The sequence below is a fragment of the Copadichromis virginalis genome, linkage group LG13 (assembly GCF_057382275.1).
Source record: "Copadichromis virginalis isolate Kocher_CV1m ecotype Utaka linkage group LG13, C_Virginalis_male_GT1.1, whole genome shotgun sequence".
Lineage (NCBI taxonomy): Eukaryota > Metazoa > Chordata > Actinopteri > Cichliformes > Cichlidae > Copadichromis > Copadichromis virginalis.
In genome coordinates this window covers 9,330,760-9,353,131 of record NC_140630.1, presented here as the reverse complement: position 1 = coordinate 9,353,131, position 22,372 = coordinate 9,330,760, and the positions used below count along the sequence as shown (strand labels likewise).

Here is a 22,372-nt window from a genome sequence, read left to right as displayed (position 1 = left end):
GAGCATTTACCCCCAACAGTGTCCATGTAATTTTTGACCATTAATATAGGCAATTAAGAAAGTAGATTCAATTATTACCACAATTCTATGGTTAAGTTCTAAAGGAAGAAGCCATTAATGCATGCACAACATGTCATTTCTTTTTAAGATAACAATTTATTAAACTTTCCACAACCAAGAGATAACACAAAATATTCTGAATGATAACAGACAGAAAAGTTTATGGCAGAGAAAAATGTGCATTTTAAAGTCTTTTAAGAGAAGAAAACAATTAGGTGCAAGTTGCCAAATGATCATAGATATAATCCAGCAAGCAAACCTTTCAATAACAGAAAATAAAGAACTGAAATGCACATTAAAAAGAAATAACACAGGTAGATTGAGACCTTGCTCCAGCCTGTGGAGAAAAGGATAAGAAAATGAACATTCTCATAACCATGTGAAATACAGTAATTTGACTGTTAATTCCTGTCAGAGTAAGGTGGAGGAACATGGCGGGAAAACTTACATGGAGAGCTCTGTATTAGAACCCCCAGTTTTGGCCGCGGTCTGTTCCACCATTTCTTCTCCCTCCTCCTCGCCCCTGTCCTCCCCTTGGATTGGACATTTCCTTCTCTTTCTTGTGCTTTTGATACCTTTCTGCCATAAGCAACAGCTCCTCTGGGATATCCTGCAAAAGGATTTGTTAAGACTATCAGTTTTTAGCTGGAGGGAATTTGGATGGAAGTCTTTGATAAGGTTCCTTATTACTCCGTATCAAAAGGCTCATTATGATGGGAATCCTCCTGTGTGTTGGAGAAACTGTGGACACCAACGAGCACATCACACCCATATTATGTGGGACTGTTCTTTGCTACGGACCTACTGGAAAGACATTCATGGTACATTACAAGGCATTTTTGACTGTACATTCCCTTTGGACATGAAGACAATCTTTTTTGGTTGTATACCGCAGAACTGGTCTAAAAATGATACATGTCTGTTAAGAGCTTTACTTGTTGCAAGTAAGAAAGGTATAACTAAGAAATGGTCCTTGCAAGATATACTGACCTTGTCATTATGGTGGGAAATTACGCTAGAGATTTATAGGATGGAGGAGGTAACAGCTTATGTCAATGACAGGGTGGGTTGGTTCCATTTGTGTTGGGATAAGTGGGTCCTATATGCCAATACCCATAAGCCGAATCTTCTTTTCAAAGCTTGAAACCACCAACCTAGCTAACTGGTCACTCCCGACTGTTTTTTCTTTTTTTTTTTCCCCTTCTCTTTTTTCTTTTTCTTTCATTTTGTTTTGTTTTTCCCTTGTAAATTGTGTTGATTAATGCCTGTAATCACCTTCGGGAAGTAATAGTTTAGAAATAAAGAATTAAAAAAAAAAAAAAAAAAAGACTATCAGTTTGTCAGCTGTATTATAATATAAGTACACATGCACAGAATTCTCAGGAATTATGTTACATTTTGAAGGAGAAAAAAAAAAGTCTACTCAATCAAAAGTGTATTTATGTCAACGCAAAATATGTTTTTGCCAACCTGTCCTGCTCGCTCCATGATGGGAATTAGCTCAGGTGCCATTCTCCAGTTCTCTCTTGTCACCAGGGTCACAGCAGCACCTGAACGTCTGAAACGAAACATGCATCAACATCACAAGCTAGCACAAGCACAGCCTGGCAGTAAAGTCTGCATGCACACTCTCTTACCCTGCTCTGCCAGTGCGACCTACACGATGAACATATTCCTCGATGTTACGTGGGAAGTCAAAGTTGAAGACGTGTGTTACGTCATGGACATCCAACCCTCGAGATGCCAAATCTGTGGCCACGAGGATACGAACTCGACCTGGAAAAAGATACAACACTTATTCTGTCATAACTTCGATCCAACAGCCATTATTTGTGGTAGTCTTTAGTTTAAAATAAGACCACCAGCTACACACAAAAATGTGTTTCCATTTTCTCTGCTAGTGCCATGCAGACTATTTTTCAAAGCACTTTTCCCTTCACGTTACATACCGTTTTTAAAGTCCTTGAGAGCTTCTTCACGGTCACACTGTTCACGGTCACCATGGAGACTCTGCACAGCCAAACCTTGAAGGCACATATCACTGGACAGGTCATCAACTCTGATGTTGAACAAAAATGGAAACGAGCAAAACAAAGGACAAGCGATTAAAGTGGGTACCAATGCTGATGTGTGTTTATCCAAATGTAACAGTGGTGAACAGCCACAACTATGAACCAACTCCGCACTTACGCAAGCTTCTTGCCAACAAAGATGATTACTTTTTCCTCCGGTTGCATGTTTCTGATGAAGTCAAACAGATACGACTTTTTCTCCTCTTCGCGAACAATCAGCACTGTTTGCTGCACCGTGTTAACAGCCTGACAAGAATAGAAACACAGGAAGCATGTAAACAGAATCCAAACGGGCATACGCTATTTAGAACTTTAAAGTAAATAACATGTCTGCCAAGAATAAATGAACAAATTCTCAACTGTCAGACATGCAAAAGTCAGACAGAAACCATCTCTCCAGTATCCAGCTAACTTTTAGTTTTTAAGTCACTAAACAACCATGTGAAATACAGTAGTTTGATTGTTGCTAATTCATCCATCTTACCTATCCTAGCTGTATTTATTTATACTCCAGAAAGAACCATGAGGTCCAGTTCAAAACTAATGTTAACCACGGTCTAAACTTAAATCCTGTGGCAACAGAGGCTTCTCCATGGTAGGTCCCAGACTCTGGAATAGTCTGTCTCTAAATATTAGTGCTGTGCAAACCCTGGAACATTGTAAATCTTTACTGAGGATACATTTTTATGGACTGTCTTTAGCACATGTTGACCCAAGCATTTTGTTTTAACAGCCTTAGTCATTGTTGTTTTAGTTATTTGTATTGTCTTGTATTATTCTTTCTTTTATATTTTTATTTCATCATTGTTGTGCATTTTACTTATTTCAATTGCATTTTACACTGAACAAAAATATAAAGGCAACACTTTTGTTTTTGCTCCCATTCCCCATGGGATGGACGTAGAGACCTAAAATTCATTCCAGATACACAATATAACCATCCCTCCCAAACAGTGGTCACAAATCAGTCCAAATGTGTGGTAGTGGGCACATCTGCTATATTGAGATAATCCATCCCACCTCACAGGTGTGCCACATCAGGATGCTGATCTGACATCATGAGTAGTGCACAGGTGTACCTCAGACTGCCCACAACAAAAGGCCACCCTGGAATGTGCAGTTTTTTGCGCTATTGGGGGTCTGGGGACCCAGAACCGGTCAGTATCTGGTGTGACCACCATTTGCCTCATGCAGTGCAACACATCGTCGCATGGAGTCTATCAGATTGTCAATTGTGGCCTGTGGAATGTTGGTCCACTCCACTTCAATGGCTGTGCGAGGTTGTTGGATATTCGTGGGAACTGGTACACGCTGTCGTATACGCCGGTCAAGCACATCCCGAACATGCTCAATGGGTGACATGTCCGGTGAGTATGCTGGCCATGCAAGAACTGGGACATTCTCAGCTGCCATCTGCCCTGAACAATGTGAACCATGATTCATCCGTGAAGCGCACACCTCTCCAACGTGCCAGACGCCATCGAATGTGAGCATTTGCCCACACAAGTCTGTTACGGCGACGAGCTGGAGTCAGGTCAAGACCCCGATGAGGACGACGGGCATGCAGTTGAGCGTCCCTGAGACGGTTTCTGACAGTTTGTGCAGAAATTGTTTGGTTGTGTAAACCAATTGTTCCAGCAGCTGTCTGGGTGGCTGGTCTCAGACGATCTTGGAGGTGAACCTGCTGGATGTGGAGGTCCTGGGCTGGTGTGGTTACACGAGGTCTGCGGTTGTGAGGCCGGTTGGATGTGCTGCCATATTCTCTGAAACGCCTGTGGAGACGGCTTATGGTTGAGAAATGAACATTCAATGCACGGGCGACAGATCTGGTTGACATTCCTGCTGTCAGCATGCCAATTGCACGCTCCCTCATTGCTTGTGGCATCTGTGGCATTTTGCTGTGAGACAAAACTGCACATTCCAGGGTGGCCTTTTGTTGTGGGCAGTCTGAGGTACACCTGTGCACTACTCATGATGTCAGATCAGCATCCTGATGTGGCACACCTGTGAGGTGGGATGGATTATCTCAATATAGCAGATGTGCCCACTACCACACATTTGGACTGATTTGTGACCACTGTTTGGGAGGGATGGTTCTATTGTGTATCTGGAATGAATTTTAGGTCTCTACGTCCATCCCATGGGGAATGGGAGCAAAAACAAAAGTGTTGCGTTTATATTTTTGTTCAGTGTAGTTTGAAGGATGAGCTGTTGTAAATGTGCCATATAAATAAACTTATACTTGACGACCTTATGGTGGGATTATGATGGGACAATATACAAAAAAAAAAAAAAAAAAAAAATTAGTCAGGACATTTAAATCACTGATTGGATTCATTTCTACTTACAGCCAAGTCCAGGGTGCCCACATAAACCATCATGGGATTCTTTAGGTAGGATTTGGCCAGTCGTCTCACACCTGTGGGCCAAGTTGCACTGAAACATGAGAAATAACGGGCATAGAAAGGTTGTTTTAATTTCCATACATACATTATATTCTACAACTCTGGATGAACACCAACCAATACTTGATGGTTTTCATGTTTAAAGTCAACCATTTAAATGCACTTGTTCCTGAATTGGATGTGTTGTGTGTTCATGTGGTCAGTTTCATCATTAACTGATGGCAAATTGTTTATACCTGGTCATGACAGTCTGTCGATCTGGACGGATGTCCAGAAGAATCTTCATAATTTGGGGTTCAAAGCCCATATCTAACATACGGTCAGCCTCGTCCAGCACCTTTTTAAAAGAGTAGTTACTAAAGACAGCGCATCTCGTTTTCACCACACACACAACATGAGTACGCCAAATATACAAAATAAAACCCACCTACTATGCACCATGTGTCAGCAGCCAGTAGATTACATGTTTACAAGCCTCAAGTATACAAGTATAATTTTCTGGGCCCAAAAAAAGCCTGGTTGATTATGGTGTAAACCAGCGGTCCCCAAGCTTTTTTGCGCCACGGACCAGTTTATGCCCGACAATATTTTCACAGACCTTTAAGGTGTCGCGGATAAATACAACAAAATAAAACTGAAAAAAAGAAGATTTATTCATAACACACGTGAAAAGACCCAGGAAAACTGACTTAACGATAAAAAAATAATGCTGAAAACCGATAAAAACCCTGAAAACCATACATTTCACCCCTGAGCCTCAACTCTCGTGGCCCGGTACCGGTCCGAGGCCCGGGGGTTGGGGACCAATGGTGTACACTGCTAGTTTAATCTATAAGACTATGGCACAAATTACTAGAAACTTATACATTATAATATAAATCCATCCATTCTACGTGCAAGTATGCCTACTAGAAAGGGATACTTTAAGTCTATGAGAAATCAATCAAATTTCACAAACAACAGTTTATCTGCATACAGACAGCTCTGATTTTACCTTCTTCTTAATTTGATAATCCTTTCGCTGGCTGCAGATTAGAAAAGTTAACACATTGGTAATTTTAGATTTAGTTTTAGATGTGGATCCTTGCTATGACCTGCGCAGATATTTCTACACCTATTGTTTACGCATTTAATTAGGCTTCCTGTCAAATGCTACAAGAACACTTTCATGGGCTTTTTTTCTACACTGTGGACCAACACAAGCTTTGAGGAAAGCAAACATGCATAGACATAAAGAGCTGACCAAGTAGGTTATGGAGCGGAGGTTGATGAGCTCATTCATCTGTAGGTCATTGAGGCGGCCGGGTGTAGCAATCACGATGTCCACGCCATCCCTCACTAGGTTGATCTGGCCTCTCCTATCACCTCCACCATAGATACAGATACTGAGAGAGATGCAGAAGGAACAGTCGTTATCATGCCCTCTCTACGTCACATGATCATTGATTTTAATTTATTTTTAGTGACTTATGACCTTTTGTAACCCTTATAGCGGTACTTGTTGCACTCTGCTTCAATCTGCAGGGCCAGCTCTCTGGTAGGAGTTAGCACTAACATGCCTGGACCATCCCGCTCAGCTCTAGGTCTACTCAAAGGACAAAAAGATAAAGATTTAATAGAGGAAGAGGCAAAATTATTGTAGGTATCCTCTTCTGAAAGGAATTGAACAAAACAGCGCTATCTATTATTTGAGAACGTGGCGCCAGTTACACTCAGATTGTGCTAAAAATAAGGTTTTTCTACACTCACACAGGCTGCCCATCCATGTGGATGAACCCCGGCAGCAGGTAGGCCAGTGTTTTCCCTGTTCCAGTCTGAGCGATGGCTATCAGGTCCTCGCCACTCAGTAGCACTGGCCACGCTTGAGACTGAAGAAATATTAAAAACTATATTTTAAAAAGTCATCATCATATATAACTCCACATCTGGTATAAGACTAACTTTAATGTTAGCATGTGAGAAATAAAATAAATAAATAAAGATTACCCAAAATCTTTTATATGGAGACTATGCAAGAACAAAAACAACATTTTAAATGATATATATAAAAAAAAATGATACATTTTAAAATATATGTTTAGGTTAGTCGCATGTTAGAAACCTCCTGTTGAAGAGACAGAAACTGTTTATTCTGCAACTGAAAAAAACTCCAAGAACATATTGAAGCAAGTATGTATTTGTCATTACTGCAACATCATGTCAGCAGGCTTGTGCTTACATTGTTGTGCAGTGTGGAGCTATAAATAGTGATTCATTGTACAGAACTGGTTGTTCCACTACATGTAATATTGCTTTCAATCTGACCAGATTCCTACTGTGAAATGAAAGTTAAATCTGGAAATGAAAGTTAAACTTTGAAAGAGAGATGGTGTTTCATTTCCCTATGCAGCATACCATCATGAATTCTGATGTGACCCAAGTATGAAAAGAAAGTACTCCACAAAGTACTCCATGGCGTAGGTTCAGTGTGAAGGGCGGGAAATGTTTTATTACTGTTAATAAAATTATTTATAGCTCATCTTGCCCAGTGCTTACCGGTAGGGTAAGATTGAGTTTCTGTCTGTGCCACTGCAAGGACTTTACCCTGATACTGTAAATAAAATTAAACTGAATCCCCTGTGGTGGATGAGAACAGATAACGAAATCAGTCTCTAGTGCATTCTGTGTTTATCCTTTTATTAAACGGTTACTGGCTCAGTGGCTTGCTCTCTATTTCTGCTGCCATCCCAACTACTTGCTCATTTCCATTCTCTACATCTTCCATTGTAATAAAAATGAAATCCAGCATGACAGAGCTCACTGTAATTACATTTTGCTTATTTTATTGCGGTATACTCTTTGTTGCTTTCGTTCTGCTACGTGTACCCGAGATGTGGTAATACACAAATTTCCCCATGTTTGGATAATTTAAATCTTATCATACATTAGGTGCTCAGTCACTGAAGGATGCTTCAGGCATGTGAGAAGCAGGGTAATGTCAAAACCTCTCATTATTTATGTTTACTTTGAACAGTTTCTTTAAATTTTGATTAAAAACCCAAATATTGTCTGTTCCAAAACAAGTAACAACCTACACGGGATGCTCTAGTCACCACTGGTTGATTTTACAAATGCAGATTTAACTTTTTTCAATTAAAGATATTTGTGACCTTGAAACAACAAGCTAAACATTTCTGAGGGCCTCCGGATGTCTGGAGTTTTGATCTCCTCCATACCTGCTTCATGCCCTGGAGGACGGGGCTATGGCGGCCCACACCCTCTAACAGATCATTACATGTAGGAATCTTTTAAAAACAAGCGCGTCCATGCTCACAGGTGTACACACGGGTGCTCACACACACACACAAACTACACCCTTTTTGGATCCTACCTTAAAGCACACTGTGCGCTGTCGATCTTACGTGCTGCACAATAATGTTTTACATTTAGTATTTACTGTTATATTGCCATAGATCATCATGATGTTGTTTATTCTATTGCTCTAGTCTTCTTCTGCTTGTTTTCTTTTTTTCTCAACAGGTGATCCAGGAAAAGAGGGGGGGAAAAAAAAAAAAAGGGGGTGATGAAGCAGATTTTCATTGTCTTTTCTCTCCCTCTCTTTTCTCCTTTTTCTTTCCCTCTCCTTCTGTTAACTTTCTTCTGAACTTTTCTTCTTGTTTTTCTTTCCCGTCCCCGAGTCCAGTCTGGCCTGATTACAATAACTTAGAATAAAAATAACTAATAAAGATCAAATAAACTATGACAATCAAGTGGGCCAGTATAGCAAAAGGCCCACTTGGGAAAGTAAATCTGTTGGGCATTTTTCTTGGCCTTCAGACAATAATTCTGATTGCTACAGGGCCAGACAGGACACACACACACACACACACACACAAAAAAAAAAAAAAAAAAAAGCATACAGCTTTAAGTGTTTAAGGTATGCGCTAACTAAAAGCAAAGACAAGATGATAGTTTATTAAATTTTTAATGAAATTTGCAGATTGTTTCAGTGGAGTTTAATAAACTCAGTCCTCTGCTCCTTGCTCGCTCAAATATAACAGTACACTGGAGTAAATTCTCTAACATCTCATACTTCTGTTTAATCAGTTTTTGGTTTGACGTTTATTCAGCTGTGTAAAAACTATAACTTTAATCTGAGCCAAACCAATTTACTCATTTTTAAGTTATCCGAGTGACTTATATATCATGTTTAACCTGAGTAGCGAAAGACTGCGGGGTCTGTGTTCGCTGTTCTTTCCGGCTCTAGTGAGCCTTGACCTCCCGGTCAGCTTGTCTCCGAAAATGTCGGAGGACTTTTGCAAATATGCGATGTCTTGATAGATTGAACAGACATTTGAAGTAAACACAACTACATTCTCGCCTGAAAATATCTTAAGTTTATTTTGTGACGCAGAAAGGGTAATATTAAAACTAAGTAGCTGCCGCCATTGCTGGAAACTGGAATTGGCTGAGCTGCGTTAATTCTGGGATGAGCTGGGCCACAAAGGATACACCTGACCAGTCTTTGAAATCTGGGGAAAAGTAGGACGCATTTGTCATTTTGAAGAGTCTTTGAATTTGGACAGCCTTCATCACATCGCTGTCACGTAATCGCCCTTTTAATGTGGCCTACGAAGGATGCAGCCCCTGAATTTGGACACAGCTACGATACCGGAGACTGCTTCTTCTTTGGCGTTTAAGGTCAGCTGCCATCGTTGTACATGCATTGCTGCCATCTTCTGTTTCAGTCTTAAATCCTACTATCCTACTGGGGCGATCGTGGCTCAAGAGTTGGCAGTTCGGCTCGGACAGTCTTGGTCGTTGTGTCCTTGGGCAAGACACTTCACCCGTTGCCTACTGGTGGTGGTCAGAGGGCCCGGTGGCACCAGTGTCCGGCAGCCTCGTCTCTGTCAGTGCGCCCCAGGGTGGCTTTGGCTACAATGTAGCTTGCCATCACCACTGTGTGAATGTGTGTGTGAATGGGTGAATGACTGAATGTAAGTGTAAAGCGCTTTGAGGTCCTTAGGGACTAGTAAAGTGCTATACAAATACAGGCCATTTACTTATTCCTGCGTCTTTCAGGATCTTAGAAAGCTTCAAACGATGCGTCGACTATTAAATTAGTCGTCAACGATTTTGATAGTTGACTAATCGTGGCAGCCCTATTATATAGCAACTTCAGTTAGTGAGAAACTGGAAGTAAAACTTAGAATTACGTTTAACACAGTGAAAACCTTTAAAAATGAAAAGATTAGATCAAGGAACTCAATGAAAGTAGTATTGTGTGTGTGCGGAGAGAAAAAAATGCAATTTAGGGTTTTTTTCCCCCCTTCTTAAATAAACAAAAAGAAAAGAAAACTACACATGATGCCACCTACAACCGATTTTCAGTTCTGCTTCTTGGCAAGACTACAACAGTTACTGGCTCAGTTCCAAGAATTTATAATAAAATAGGCTGAGTTCCTGTTAAAGCTGACACTAAAGTCAAACACTGGATTTACCCACAGCAGAAACAGGGCATGTCACTACAGGTGCATATGTCATTGCAACACACACACTAACAGATTTGAAAGTATTTGTTCCCAAACCCACCTACAACACATTTACACAACATATAAGGTAAAGAATCTCCCTGGTTTACAAAGAAACATTTTACACATAAAACACACTAAAATATTTGGTTTTACACACATCTGAGAATTCCAACAGAGAGATTTGTGCTAATTCAGATTCATCTGATTTCGCACATTCAAAATATTTATCATTACAACTTATTAATAAGTTTATAAGTTTAACTATGGTTAAACTGATAAAAAAACAAACAAACAAACAAAAACTGCTATGGTGCCACGATCATACCTGGATGGGGGTTGGTTTGGTGAAGCCAACCCGGTCAATGTTTTCCATGATCTCTGGATAAAGCTCAAAGGCCTCAAGAAATGTGCGACAGGGATTGGGAATTTGCCGTTTCTCTTCTTCCTCGTTCAGGTCATCCACAAAGATATTGTTGTTCTCCTTCCTGAGGAAAAGGTGTAAACAAACATGAAAACAGATTCAAAGTACCAAGTACCATGCTAAACGCAGATGAATACCATGTGTTTGGTTCCAGGTTAAATATCAGAAACATGACAATAAATTGAATAACTGTGTATTTTTTTCCATCCTCTTTTAAAAGGTGATCAATTGTCAGTAGGGCTGTTCGATATAACAATATATATCGGATGACGATATAAAAACATCTATCGTTTCATTTTACGCTATCGTTTGTTTCGTGGTGTCGCAAAATAAACTTTACGGCAATATTTTTTCATCATTTTGATGGTCACTGTTGTGGCTATATTAATTTCTTAAAGTTCTCTCTTTCTCTTATATGTAATATAACCACACTACGGACGGACAAGCGCCTGTTTTTATGCGTTGTGGTTAACAACAACGACGGTAACAGCATCGCGTGTCCGCTTGTTTATGTTCCACATAAACCTTTCACAATAAAGCTCAAGATCCTGTTGAGACTTTTCAAAATAAACTGAATCACGTGAAAGAGCAGATTATTTACGGATGAGAAGTAAAAAAGAGCCACCAGATGCTAAAAAATAAACCGTAGACTCAAACGTTAGAACAGGCTTTTCCCCGCAGCACGCCGTGTAATAAATACTCACAAAGAAAACGGCGGCCTTTACAACTTATGTCTAAAAATGTATAGTTCCCTTTCAGTCGATTCACTCGGTACAACACATAAGTATGGGATATCACGCCCTCGCGTGTCCTGGCTGAAGAAACCTTTATTCACGCCTTTACGGCAGATGACGTGTGATGACACGCGCAAGGCCCCGCCCGCACATATAGCCGCTGCCATCACCGTCATCCCTCAGTTCTTACGCTCTTCACCTCGCTGAGAACACCTCTGCTGAGTTGGGCTAGCTAGCTACTGCTAGTTAGCTCCGTTGTCTGCCAACTTGAACCTAGCTTAACTGCCCCTGTTGGTGTTAGCCTCCACCGCCCAGCTGGTGCGTAGGCTGCCCGCGGAGCGCTATTTTCAAGTTTTTCTTGTGCAGCGTTTCGCTTTGCGTTTTGGGAATGGACTCCAAACCGAAGCGAGCAAAGCAGAAATCTTCTGTTCGCCCCTGTCCTCAGGGATGTGGTTTCTCTTTGCACGACAGCGACCAGCACGATGCCTGCCCTGTCTGCCTGGGGATCGTCCACGCTAGGAGAGCGTTGACGGAGCCCGAAGCTTGTGCGTTTTGTCGCCAGCTCCGACGCTCGACCCTGGAAAGACGGGTGACGTTTGTGGAAAGAGTGCTGGGACGCTCGGCTGTCGCACGGCATGACCCTCTTCTTTCCGAGTCTGGAGCCCCGGCTTCGTCCGAGTCCGAAGACGAAAATTTTCAGGTCGATGTCCCCGCGATTAGCTGGGCTGACCACATGGAATACGTTGACGGGTTAGCCGATGACGGACCGGAACCATGCAGGAGCGCTGACGGGCTTCAGCCTGGGTTGAAGCCCGCCAGCGCTCCCCAGGAAGACGATGACGTGCTGGACATCGGCCTGGACATCCATGGTTTGTCGGAGGATGAGCAGGAGAGCTCATTGTCGACCCAATATGCCGCCGCTGCTGCGCCGGTCGGCCACGATGACACCTCTCTTTTCCCCCTGTTTCGCCGTGCCGCTGAGAAGCTGCAGGTGGACTGGCCCTCTCCTCCACCAGCTCGGAAGCCGTCGCGGTTTGCGGGTTTTTTCCTTCCACCGGAGCCCGCAACGGCCAAAAACTGCCTCCCCATGTTCCCAGACTTTCTCTGCGAGCTAACAGGGTCATGGGACAAACCTCTGTCTACCCGCGTCACTGTGCCCGGCTATGGACAGTACATGGAATTGGACGGCGCCGAGGGAGCTGGTTTAGCTAACCCACCCCCTATGGAGCCGTCTCTGGCTGCTTATCTGGCCCCGTCCCATAACCATGGTGTCGGTGGCCCCGCAACTCTGCCGTCCAAGCACTGCAGATTCTCGGCCTCGCAGCTGGAGAAGATTTATCGGGCTCAGGCCGGCACCGCTCGAGCCATGAGCTCCGTCACCATGCTCCAGACGTACCAAGCAATGTGCCTGGCGGAGCTTGGATCGCTGGTTCCGGAGGACAGCCCGCTGTCACCTCTTCTTAACGAGGTTAGAGTCACCACGGATTACATCCTCCGTGCGTCTCGCTGTGCAGCGCTCTCCCTGGGCAGAGGGATGGCTTCGACAGTGGTGGCGCAGAGGCACCTGTGGCTGACCCTCTCCGACGTCCCTGATAGAGACAGAGCTGTGTATCTGGACGCACCAGTGTCTGCGGCTGGGTTATTCGGACATTCACTTGAAGCCATTCAGGCTAGATTCGATCTGAGGAAGAAGCAGACGGAAGCTCTGCGCGACATCATCCCCAGACGCCAGCCCCAGCCCAAGCCCACTGCTAGCTCTCACAGGCCCGCCGCTCCTCTGACAGCTGGCAAGAGACCGGCGCCCACTGCTGGAGTGGGAGGGCCGCCGGCGAGAGCACGTACTCCGGCCCGAGCTCCACGCCAGTCGGCCTGGGGCAAAGGCCCTCCCCCGGGCCCCCGACGGGACCCGACGCCCGGGAGGAAGAAGCCTCAGCCCTCCTAGCTGTGATTGCGAGTGGGGAAGGGATCCGGCAGCAGGGAGACGCTGCTCTTACCCCTCTGTTGCCGCACAAGAGGTGCCGCTTAAGTTCTGTTCAGGTTGTCAGCCCCAGAAGGCGCTGCACTTCCCGATCGCGGTCTCCCAAGCACATAACCCCTGCACACGGTTCAGATGTGTTGAATGTTCAAGCGACCACATCGAGTGTTCCCGCTGTTTTTCATTGTTATGCCCCGGAAAAGGTGCACCCAACAAAATGTATAAATGTACATGTTCCCATGTTGCAATCAATAAAGAGTGTTGTTTACTCTCAAACAATCTCAAATGCTCAACCTGCAGGCGAAATGAGCCAGGTCAGGCAGGGGATGCAGTCCCCTGCAGACACACTGGGGGGCGACGGCGCCCCGCCGTCAGTGCTGCAGGCCAGCCGGCTGGCTGCTCACTTCCCTCAGTGGCGCGCTTGCGCCCCCTCTCCGTGGGTGCTGCAAACCGTTGCCATGGGTTACCGGTTGCAGTTCCGGGTCAAGCCGCCTCGTTTCCAAAGAGTCGTGAACACGATTGTCAACCCCGAGGCAGCCTTGGTACTCAGAGAGGAAATACAGGCGCTATTACTGAAGAGAGCAATAGTCCCCGCTTCGGAGACGGACAAAGGTTGGTACAGCCGTTATTTTGTCATTCCGAAGAAAGGGGGAGGGCTTCGTCCCATCCTCGACCTGCGAGTCTTGAACACGTACCTGCGAACGTACAGGTTCAAGATGTTAACACTCAGACAGCTCCTGAGTGCAGTCGGCCCGGGAGATTGGTTTGCGACAATCGATCTAACAGATGCTTATTTTCATGTCGCTATACACCCGAAACACAGGCAGTTTCTGAGGTTTGCATTCGAGGGCGTAGCCTACGAATACCTAGTGCTGCCGTTCGGGCTGTCGCTCGCTCCCCGCACCTTTACGAAATGTGCCGAGGCAGCGCTAGCGCCCCTCAGGAAGAGGGGCATCCGCATCTTGGCCTACCTGGACGACTGGGCTCTCGTGGCTTGCTCCAGAGAACAGGCGGAGACGCAGCTGTCGCGGGTTCTGTCACACATTCAGACACTGGGGTTCTCTGTGAACTTTCAGAAGAGCTCGCTAATCCCAGGTCAACAGATCGCTTTTCTCGGTCTGGAAATATGCTCTCTTTCCAGCCGCGCACGGTTGTCAGAGCACAGAGTGGCCGCGTTTCATCGCTGCCTCGCTCAATTTCAGCTGGGACGCAGACTGCGTTTCCAGACGATATTGCGCTTGTTGGGCATGATGGCATCTATGATCGCCGTAGTGCCGCTTGGGCTGTTGAAAATGAGAGCGTTTCAACGCTGGACTCTCTCTCACCGTTTGTGTGCTTCGCGTCACCTCCGGAGGAGGCTGCCGGTAACTGCGTCTTGCATGCTAGCTCTCCGTCCTTGGAGGGAGCCCGGGCTACTGCACCAGGGCTCTCGGATTGGGAGGGTGTTGTTTCGCAAGGTGGTGTCCACAGATGCTTCCCTAAGTGGGTGGGGAGCGCTGTGCGAGGGTGCGTCAGTGAGAGGGATCTGGTCCGCGGCTCAGCGCCAGCTGCACATCAACCACTTAGAGCTGTTAGCAGTGTTCTTAGCTCTAAAGCGTTTCCGTCCAGTCCTGCAGGGCCAGCATGTCTTAGTCAGGACGGACAATTCAACAGTGGTGTCTTATATAAACAGGCAGGGAGGAACACGCTCTCTTCCCCTGTTGCAGCTGTCTCGCTCTCTGCTGTTATGGTGCAGTGTTCATTTTCTGACTCTGAGAGCCACCCATGTCCCGGGCCACCTGAACCTGGGGCCGGACCTTCTCTCCAGGGGGGGTCCTCTGGTGAGAGAATGGAGGTTACACCCTTCAATAGTGGCTCAGATTTGGGATCTATTTGGCGAGGCGCAAATAGATCTTTTTGCTTCCAGGGTGAATGCTCACTGCCCCCTGTACTTCTCCATAATCGACCACGATGCACCCTTGGGCTTGGACGCGCTAGCGCACCAATGGCCAGACGTGCTCCTGTATGCATTTCCCCCAGTGGAAATGATATCTCCAATTCTGGAGAGGGTGCGTCGGCATTCCCTCTCTCTGATCCTGGTGGCCCCTTGGTGGCCCGCGAAGTCGTGGTATGCAGAAATAATCAGCCTGCTTGCAGCAAGTCCTTGGCAGCTTCCTCTCCGCAGGGATCTCCTCTCTCAGGCGGGGGGGGAAGTGTTTCATCCGCGCCCGGATCTGTGGCACCTTCATGCTTACCTGCTGAGAGGTTAAACTTGGTTGCTAAGGGTCTGCCACCTAGTGTGGTAGCGACGATTCAGAGCGCCAGGGCCTCGTCTACTAGAGGCTTGTACGCTTACAAATGGCGAGCCTTCGAGCGATGGTGCCAGGTCCGCCACACTCTCCCATTTCAGTGCTCTATTGTGGATGTTTTGACATTCCTGCAGGAGCTGTTAGATAAAGGCCTTTCGTTTTCGACGATCAAGGTTTATTTAGCGGCTATATCTGCTTGTCATATCGGTTTTGACGGGGTGACACCAGGTGCGCATCCCCTCGCCGTGCGTTTTCTGAAAGGGGTTCGCCGGCTGAGGCCCGTGCTTAAGTCCAGTGTCCCGGCTTGGGACTTGTCTTTGGTGCTGGAGGCCCTTTGTGGCCCTCCGTTTGAACCCGTTGAGTCGGTAGATATGAAACTTCTTTCGTATAAGACCGCATTACTTCTCGCTTTGGCCTCGGCGAAGCGAGTGGGGGACCTTCATGCGCTGTCTGTGCATCCTGCCTGCACACAGTTTTCTCCTGATGGCCGCAAGGTCGTATTGCGTCCGAATGCCGCCTATCTTCCCAAGGTCATGCCTGCATCTTATAGTTCAATGGAGTTTGAGTTGCTGAGCTTTTGCTCCCCTCCTTTTGAATCTGAGGAGCAGAGGAGGGTGCATTCTCTTTGTCCGGTGCGTGCACTGCGCACCTACATTGAGCGCACTCGGGATGTGCGTTTGTGTGACCAGTTGTTTGTCTGCTTCGCTAATCCGAATAGAGGTAGGGCTCTGTCCAGACAGAGGCTGTCCCACTGGATTGTAGAAGCTATCTCGCTGGCATACAGCACCGGAGGTTTTGCGTTGCCCCACGGGGTGGGAGCTCATTCCACCAGGGGGATGGCGACCTCATGGGCTCTTTTTAGAGGGGTGCCTGTGGCTGGTATTTGTGCAGCGGCTAATTGGGCGTCGCCGCACACTTTTGTGCGGTTTTATCGGTTGGACGTTACAGCCCCTTCGGTGGCTCATGCTGTCCTTTCTGCTGGGTCTACCACTCACTAAGGATGTGGTGGTCCCGTTCCGGTTCGGTGGCTGCTCTGCGGGGCGTGTATATAGGTCCCATACTTATGTGTTGTACCGAGTGAATCGACTGAAAGGGAACGATTAGTTATGTCTATAACTTCTGTTCCCTGAAGGAGAGGAACGAGGTACAACACAGGGTGGCCCCACTGGGCAGTTGGCTCGGTGAAGAGCGGCTATCGAACTGAGGGATGACGGTGATGGCAGCGGCTATATGTGCGGGCGGGGCCTTGCGCGTGTCATCACACGTCATCTGCCGTAAAGGCGTGAATAAAGGTTTCTTCAGCCAGGACACGCGAGGGCGTGATATCCCATACTTATGTGTTGTACCTCGTTCCTCTCCTTCAGGGAACAGAAGTTATAGACATAACTAATCGTTTCATGCATCGGTTAAAACACTCGACTCCAGCTACATGACGCGCAGCTGGAAACACTTCCCGCAAGTCGAGCCGCCCGAGATTCACAGAATTTACAGAAAATGTTACATTTTTGTGATTTATATCGTTATCGGACGATAGAATTCTTATATTGGGATATGAGATTTTGGTCATATCGCACAGCCCTAATTGTCAGTGTCAAATTTATGCCATTAGATAAAAAGCACATACAAAAATAAAAGCACAGACATTAAGGGGAAGGTGCTCCAAATTCAAAATGTACCAAATATAAAAACGCCAAGAAAGTCAGAGTGGGAGACTCCACTCAATCAAGGGCAGATTTTAGAAAGAGAATGATCACAGGCACAACCCATAAAGCCAGAGAGCAGAGTTCTAAAAAGTAGTTATTTAGATAAACCCACCACATACCCTTCTTGCTGAGGAAAAACAGTCCAACAAAAGTAATGTTACAGCAGTTTTTGGATGAAAAATCCAACCACTTGGAGACTGTCCGTTTGTATTTGAACTAGGGATGTGCGCGAGTAGTCAACTAATTGTTGCTAATGTCACCAGTGGCTACCAGACGTACTAGTCGTTTAATGTAACTGTCAACATTTTAATTGATGCCCAAATGCTGGTAAATTGTTGAGTCTTAAATTTTATGGAGCCACCTGCCACCAGGTGGAGCACTGTTGTTGAGAAATGCCACAGCTCTGTTAATCTCTGGGCCTTGCTCATGAGGGATTGGTGCTGACCAGATGGCTTCTGTGATGCAAACGCTGTCTGTTACGGTGAAGAGAAACCTAAGTGTAAAAGTAAAGCTCTCGATTTGCTGGTCGATCTACCCTACCTACCCTCACCTATGGTCACGAGCTCTGGGTATTGACCAAAAGAACCGAAAGAATGAGATCATGGATACAAGCAGCAGAAATGAGCTTTGTTCTCAAGTTACGGCATTCATAAGATTTTCAGAAAACCTAACCTCTGACCTTAAGGTCAAGGTCACTGAGATACTCAAGATTTTAGTAGAAAGACTTCTGCTATAAATTGAGTTATCACATTCACAAACTTAAGGTATTGTTGTCAGCATGGTAACCTAAGTCTTTTATGGCTGGTGTTATAACATCATGAAAAGCACAGAGGAGATCTTCCTTTCTGAACTGGCTTAAATTTTGTTTATACATGTAAAACCCTGTCATATGGAAGTACATGGGCATATGACCAAGAACCACTAAGATTTACCTCCATTCACCAACTTCCTCTGCTGTAAGTACGGCCACACTCGGTGCCTCAGTGTAAAACTTCTTTTTGATAGGTGGGATGTCTGAAGAAAGCAACAATATCACAAAATAAGTTTAGCTTTGGATAATTATATTTGCAAATTTATGTTTACATATTTGAGGGTAACTTAGCATTAATAAACTGTACGATTTTAGCCATTTTATAGGTATGGCACATGTGCATGGGGTTCACAATTTCCATCCCCAACACCAAAAAAAACAAAAGTCTTTAACTTTAGCGCACGGTTTAATTTCTAATCAATTATCCTACAATAATGCCAAATTAAGCTATATCAATAGCTAAATAGTTTTGAATAAGAAGTCATGTGCCCTTTTGACAAATATGATCACTTACCCTTCCACTTGAGCTCCTTATACTTCTCCTTGTTCTCCCGGATGGCGTCCCAGTCTATGGATGGACGGTCCTGGACAACATTTGCAGCCTGCAATTCAGCAGTAGACCAGACAGAGCCATTCTTTTCCCCTCCACATCTTCCTCCATACTCTTGTCCTCTGCGAGAACCTGAGAAGAAAATGCATATTTTCATAGTCATTCACTAAGAATCAAAAATTCATATCATTCATTTCAAACAGTTAACAGATCATCTGCAGAGGATTGGCTTATTTGGAAAGTTTCAGTCAGGTTTCAGAGCCCATCACAGCACAGAAACAGCTTTAGTGAAAGTTACAAGTGATCTTCTTATGGCCTCTGACAGTGGACTCATCTCTGTGCTTGTCCTGCTAGACCTCAGTGCAGCGTTCGTTACTGTTGACCATAATATTATATTAGAACGATTAGAGCACGCTGCAGGTATTACAGGTCTAATAGACGCCAATTTGTTCATCTAAATGGAGTCCTCTTCGCACACTAAGGTTAATTATGGAGTTCCACAGGGTTCAGTGCTAGGACCAATTCTGTTTACATTATAAATGCTTCCCTTAGGCAGTATCATCAGAAGACATAGCAAACATTTTCACTTTACATTTTATCCATGAAGCCAGATAACACACCTCAAATAGTTCAACTGCAGGAATGTCTTGAAGACATACAGACCTGAATGGCCTCTAATTTTCTGCTTTTAAATTCAGATAAAACTGAGGTTATTGTACTCAGCCCTGAAAATCTTAGAGATATGGTATCTAACCAAATTCTTACTCTGGATGGCATTAACTTGGCCTCCAGTAACACTGTGAGGAAGCTTGAGTCAAGCCAGAGGTTTCTTCCTGTTAAAAGGGAGTTTTCCTTCCCGATGTCACCAAAGTGCTTGCTCATAGGGGGTCATATGATTTTTTGTATGTAGTATTGTAGGGTATACCTTACAATGTAAAGCGCCTTTAGGTGACTGTTGTTGTGATTTGGCGCTGTATAAATAAAACTGAATTGAATTGAATGCAGTAATGAAATGTGATACAACTGCATATCAGCAAAAGTCAGAACCTTATGTAGCAATCTATGGGACAAAAGCTCAGATATACATAACATCTTGCTTCAACTGACACAGGCTTCTTATTTAGGTACAACTCTCACTATGAGCAAAATAAAGGTGGAATTAAATGCTGTGAAGGAGATATTCAGATTTATGTTCATCTCAGAAATATAAAGGTTGGGTCAGACAGAAAGCAAAACAAATTCTTGTCCACTGTATTAACTTAAAATGGCTCTAATTTACAATAAAAAAAAAGTATATTATATAGTATTTGTACTAAAAACAATTTCCTTTTTTGGTGAATTAAAAAAAAATGTTAGTGGAAAAAATATTAACCAAGAATCCCAAGGAAAATTGTTTTGAAAACATCATCATTTTCTAAAAGAAAAGAAATTCAAATGAATAAATTTCACACCATTACAATATTGGGAGTTGCCCTCTGCCACCAAGTCTTCGATCATCTCTTTGGCCTTCTGCTGTGCTGCAGTGGACCCAAAAATGACTACCTCACCTTCATAACCTCCCTTGTTTATCTGAAAACACAAACAGAATAGTAACAAAGATGGTACAAGGATAACGTCTTACATATTTCCTGTGCACTGAATTAGTTCTGATATTCACATTTTTAGTAAATTTGGCTGCGGGATTTTAAACTTCTCACTCGTTCTAAAAATACTACCATTTTGACTCATCTTCCCAATAAGTTTTCAATATATTTTGTGTTCAAGCCTTTTAGAAACAGAGCTAAAAACTATATCTTTTATCATTTACAGTCAGTACCAGAAGTTACCATTGGATAGCAACTTTGATGGCTTGATGGCATTTTAAACTTCATGCACTCGGATTATATGTGTTTCTAACACTTAGAATCTAACATCTATAATCTGAGACTTGAAAATACACATGGGGGACAAAATATTAAGAACATTTTAAAATATATTGCAGTTCTGAACACACACACACACACACACACACACACACACACACACACACACACACACCCTGATCATAATACAATTTTTAAGACCACTTTACTGATATTTGGCCATTTAAAATGCTTTTCCCCACCTTTCAGAGCCATGACATATTTCCCTGAATATCATTCACCTTGTTTACACTCTGCTTGAATCAGCTGGTTGTTGATCATTACTAACAGAGAAGATAAACAGTACCCTCTGGTGGACAAACTACGAAACATCACTGATAACATGGTTGAAGGGCATTTCTCCTGTCTTTTCTAAAATGTTTTGATTTACTGGTTTTCATAATGCAGATAGCAACAGACTGGTAAATAGCCAATATCAGCTGATACTATCAATGGAAATCTAAATCTTTTAGGCATGTAACCTAAATAATAAAGTAGAATGATCATTTTTTTTAACAGTTAAAAATGAGCAAAAAAAATGTACATGTTTTCCCAATTTATGGCAGAACTTTATTGGATTTTAAAGGTATGGGCCCACCACACATAAACTGGTAGGTGGAAGTTGGCAACTACAATATTCCCTCAGTCTGCTTTCTTATTCCTTCCCCAAGCCAGGTAAACCCATTTAAAGAAAACCTCAGGAAAAGGTTGACAAATCTATATTTCAGCAGTTCACTCTGAGCATGCTGACATTATGCTCAGGTTTATGCCGAATTTGAGCTTGTTAGCGAACATGTTGAGAATAGGCTGATAAACCTGAGATTGGCCCAAGTTTTGAGTGTGTGCTTTGCTTCTTACTTCGGGTGTTCAGTTTTAGAAGGGAGTTTGATTTAGCACCACAAAGGAATTTCTTAGGAAATAGCTGCCCCCTAAGACTGAAAGAGGAAACGCATTGTTGCCCAGGCACAGCATTGTTTGCCCTAACACCTCTCCCAACACCCAAGCACCCAAACGTGATACAATGAATTCATAAGAATTGGAAAAGGGGAGGGGACAGAGTGGAAAGGGGGTGAAGGGAAAAGATAAGTTAATGAGAATCCATTCAAGGCTCAAAATTGTGTTTATTGTCATCAGGGCATTATCAAGTCCAAGTTAAATAACCATATCTAAACAAATTAAAAGTTCAAGCAGTTTTTGTTTTTCGCTTCTAAACTGTGATTTCCCATGATTTGTTGTACTAGTTTAACACAACATCACCAACTTGCCTTAATTCTTGCACCAGAGCTCTCTTGAAGTTCACGGATTGTGGCTCCTCCACGACCTTTTAACAGAATAAAATGTGTTTTAGAGTCTAAACCTGCAGAACCTCCAGGGTATAGGCCAACCTCATCACCTACACAGCTTCTTCGCGCGGAACCATCAAATCTAAGCTAACGCTAACAACACAACTAAGTGCAGCTTTGCTAAGACTGTGAAAGACTTGTTACTGTAAATTTCATCTCCGCATTAATTCTGACAACGTACCTATTACTCTTCCAATTGAAGTAGTTTCCACTGTGATAGTCAGAGGCCGGGAAGACTCTTCTTTGCTAAACGTCGTCTGTCGTCCGGGGTCTCCACCATCACTTCCACCTCCCCACTTGTTGACCTCGGGACCCGGGCCGCTACGATTAGCTCTCCTCTCCCTTGGGGCTCCAAATTTGGTTCCATTTTTCACACCGAAAACAACATTTTCCCTTTGACGGTCATTACATGAAAATTTCCAATCGGCCGAAGCCGGTTTTGTAGCAGGTTTGTAGATAGCAACTCCGTCCTGGTCGTACTCATCCTCCCAATCAGACATTTTAAGCTTGGCTACCCAACAGCTACCTACGCACTACTTCAGTAAGCGCAATTAACGGTCGAACAGTGAATTCGCGGACGGCGCCGCGTTAACGTC

The 22,372-nt window shown here is 44.1% G+C and overlaps 1 protein-coding gene across 1 annotated transcript; it reads right to left on the bottom strand.

The window, feature by feature from the left end:
• Window positions 1–133: 133 nt before the first annotated feature.
• Window positions 134–22,355, bottom strand: ddx43 (DEAD (Asp-Glu-Ala-Asp) box polypeptide 43). The gene is made up of 17 exons (XM_085477157.1): window positions 21,958–22,355; window positions 21,699–21,754; window positions 19,984–20,101; window positions 18,497–18,664; window positions 18,104–18,185; window positions 10,376–10,535; window positions 6,287–6,405; window positions 6,012–6,122; window positions 5,781–5,922; window positions 4,774–4,874; window positions 4,481–4,568; window positions 2,251–2,378; window positions 2,010–2,119; window positions 1,698–1,836; window positions 1,531–1,618; window positions 509–670; window positions 134–397 (listed from the first exon to the last, which is right to left on the bottom strand). Exons 1-16 carry the CDS (start codon window positions 22,274–22,276, stop codon window positions 524–526), a joined length of 2,076 nt encoding a protein of 691 aa, XP_085333283.1. The 5' UTR covers window positions 22,277–22,355; the 3' UTR covers window positions 134–397; window positions 509–523.
• Between the last annotated feature and the right edge of the window lie 17 nt (window positions 22,356–22,372).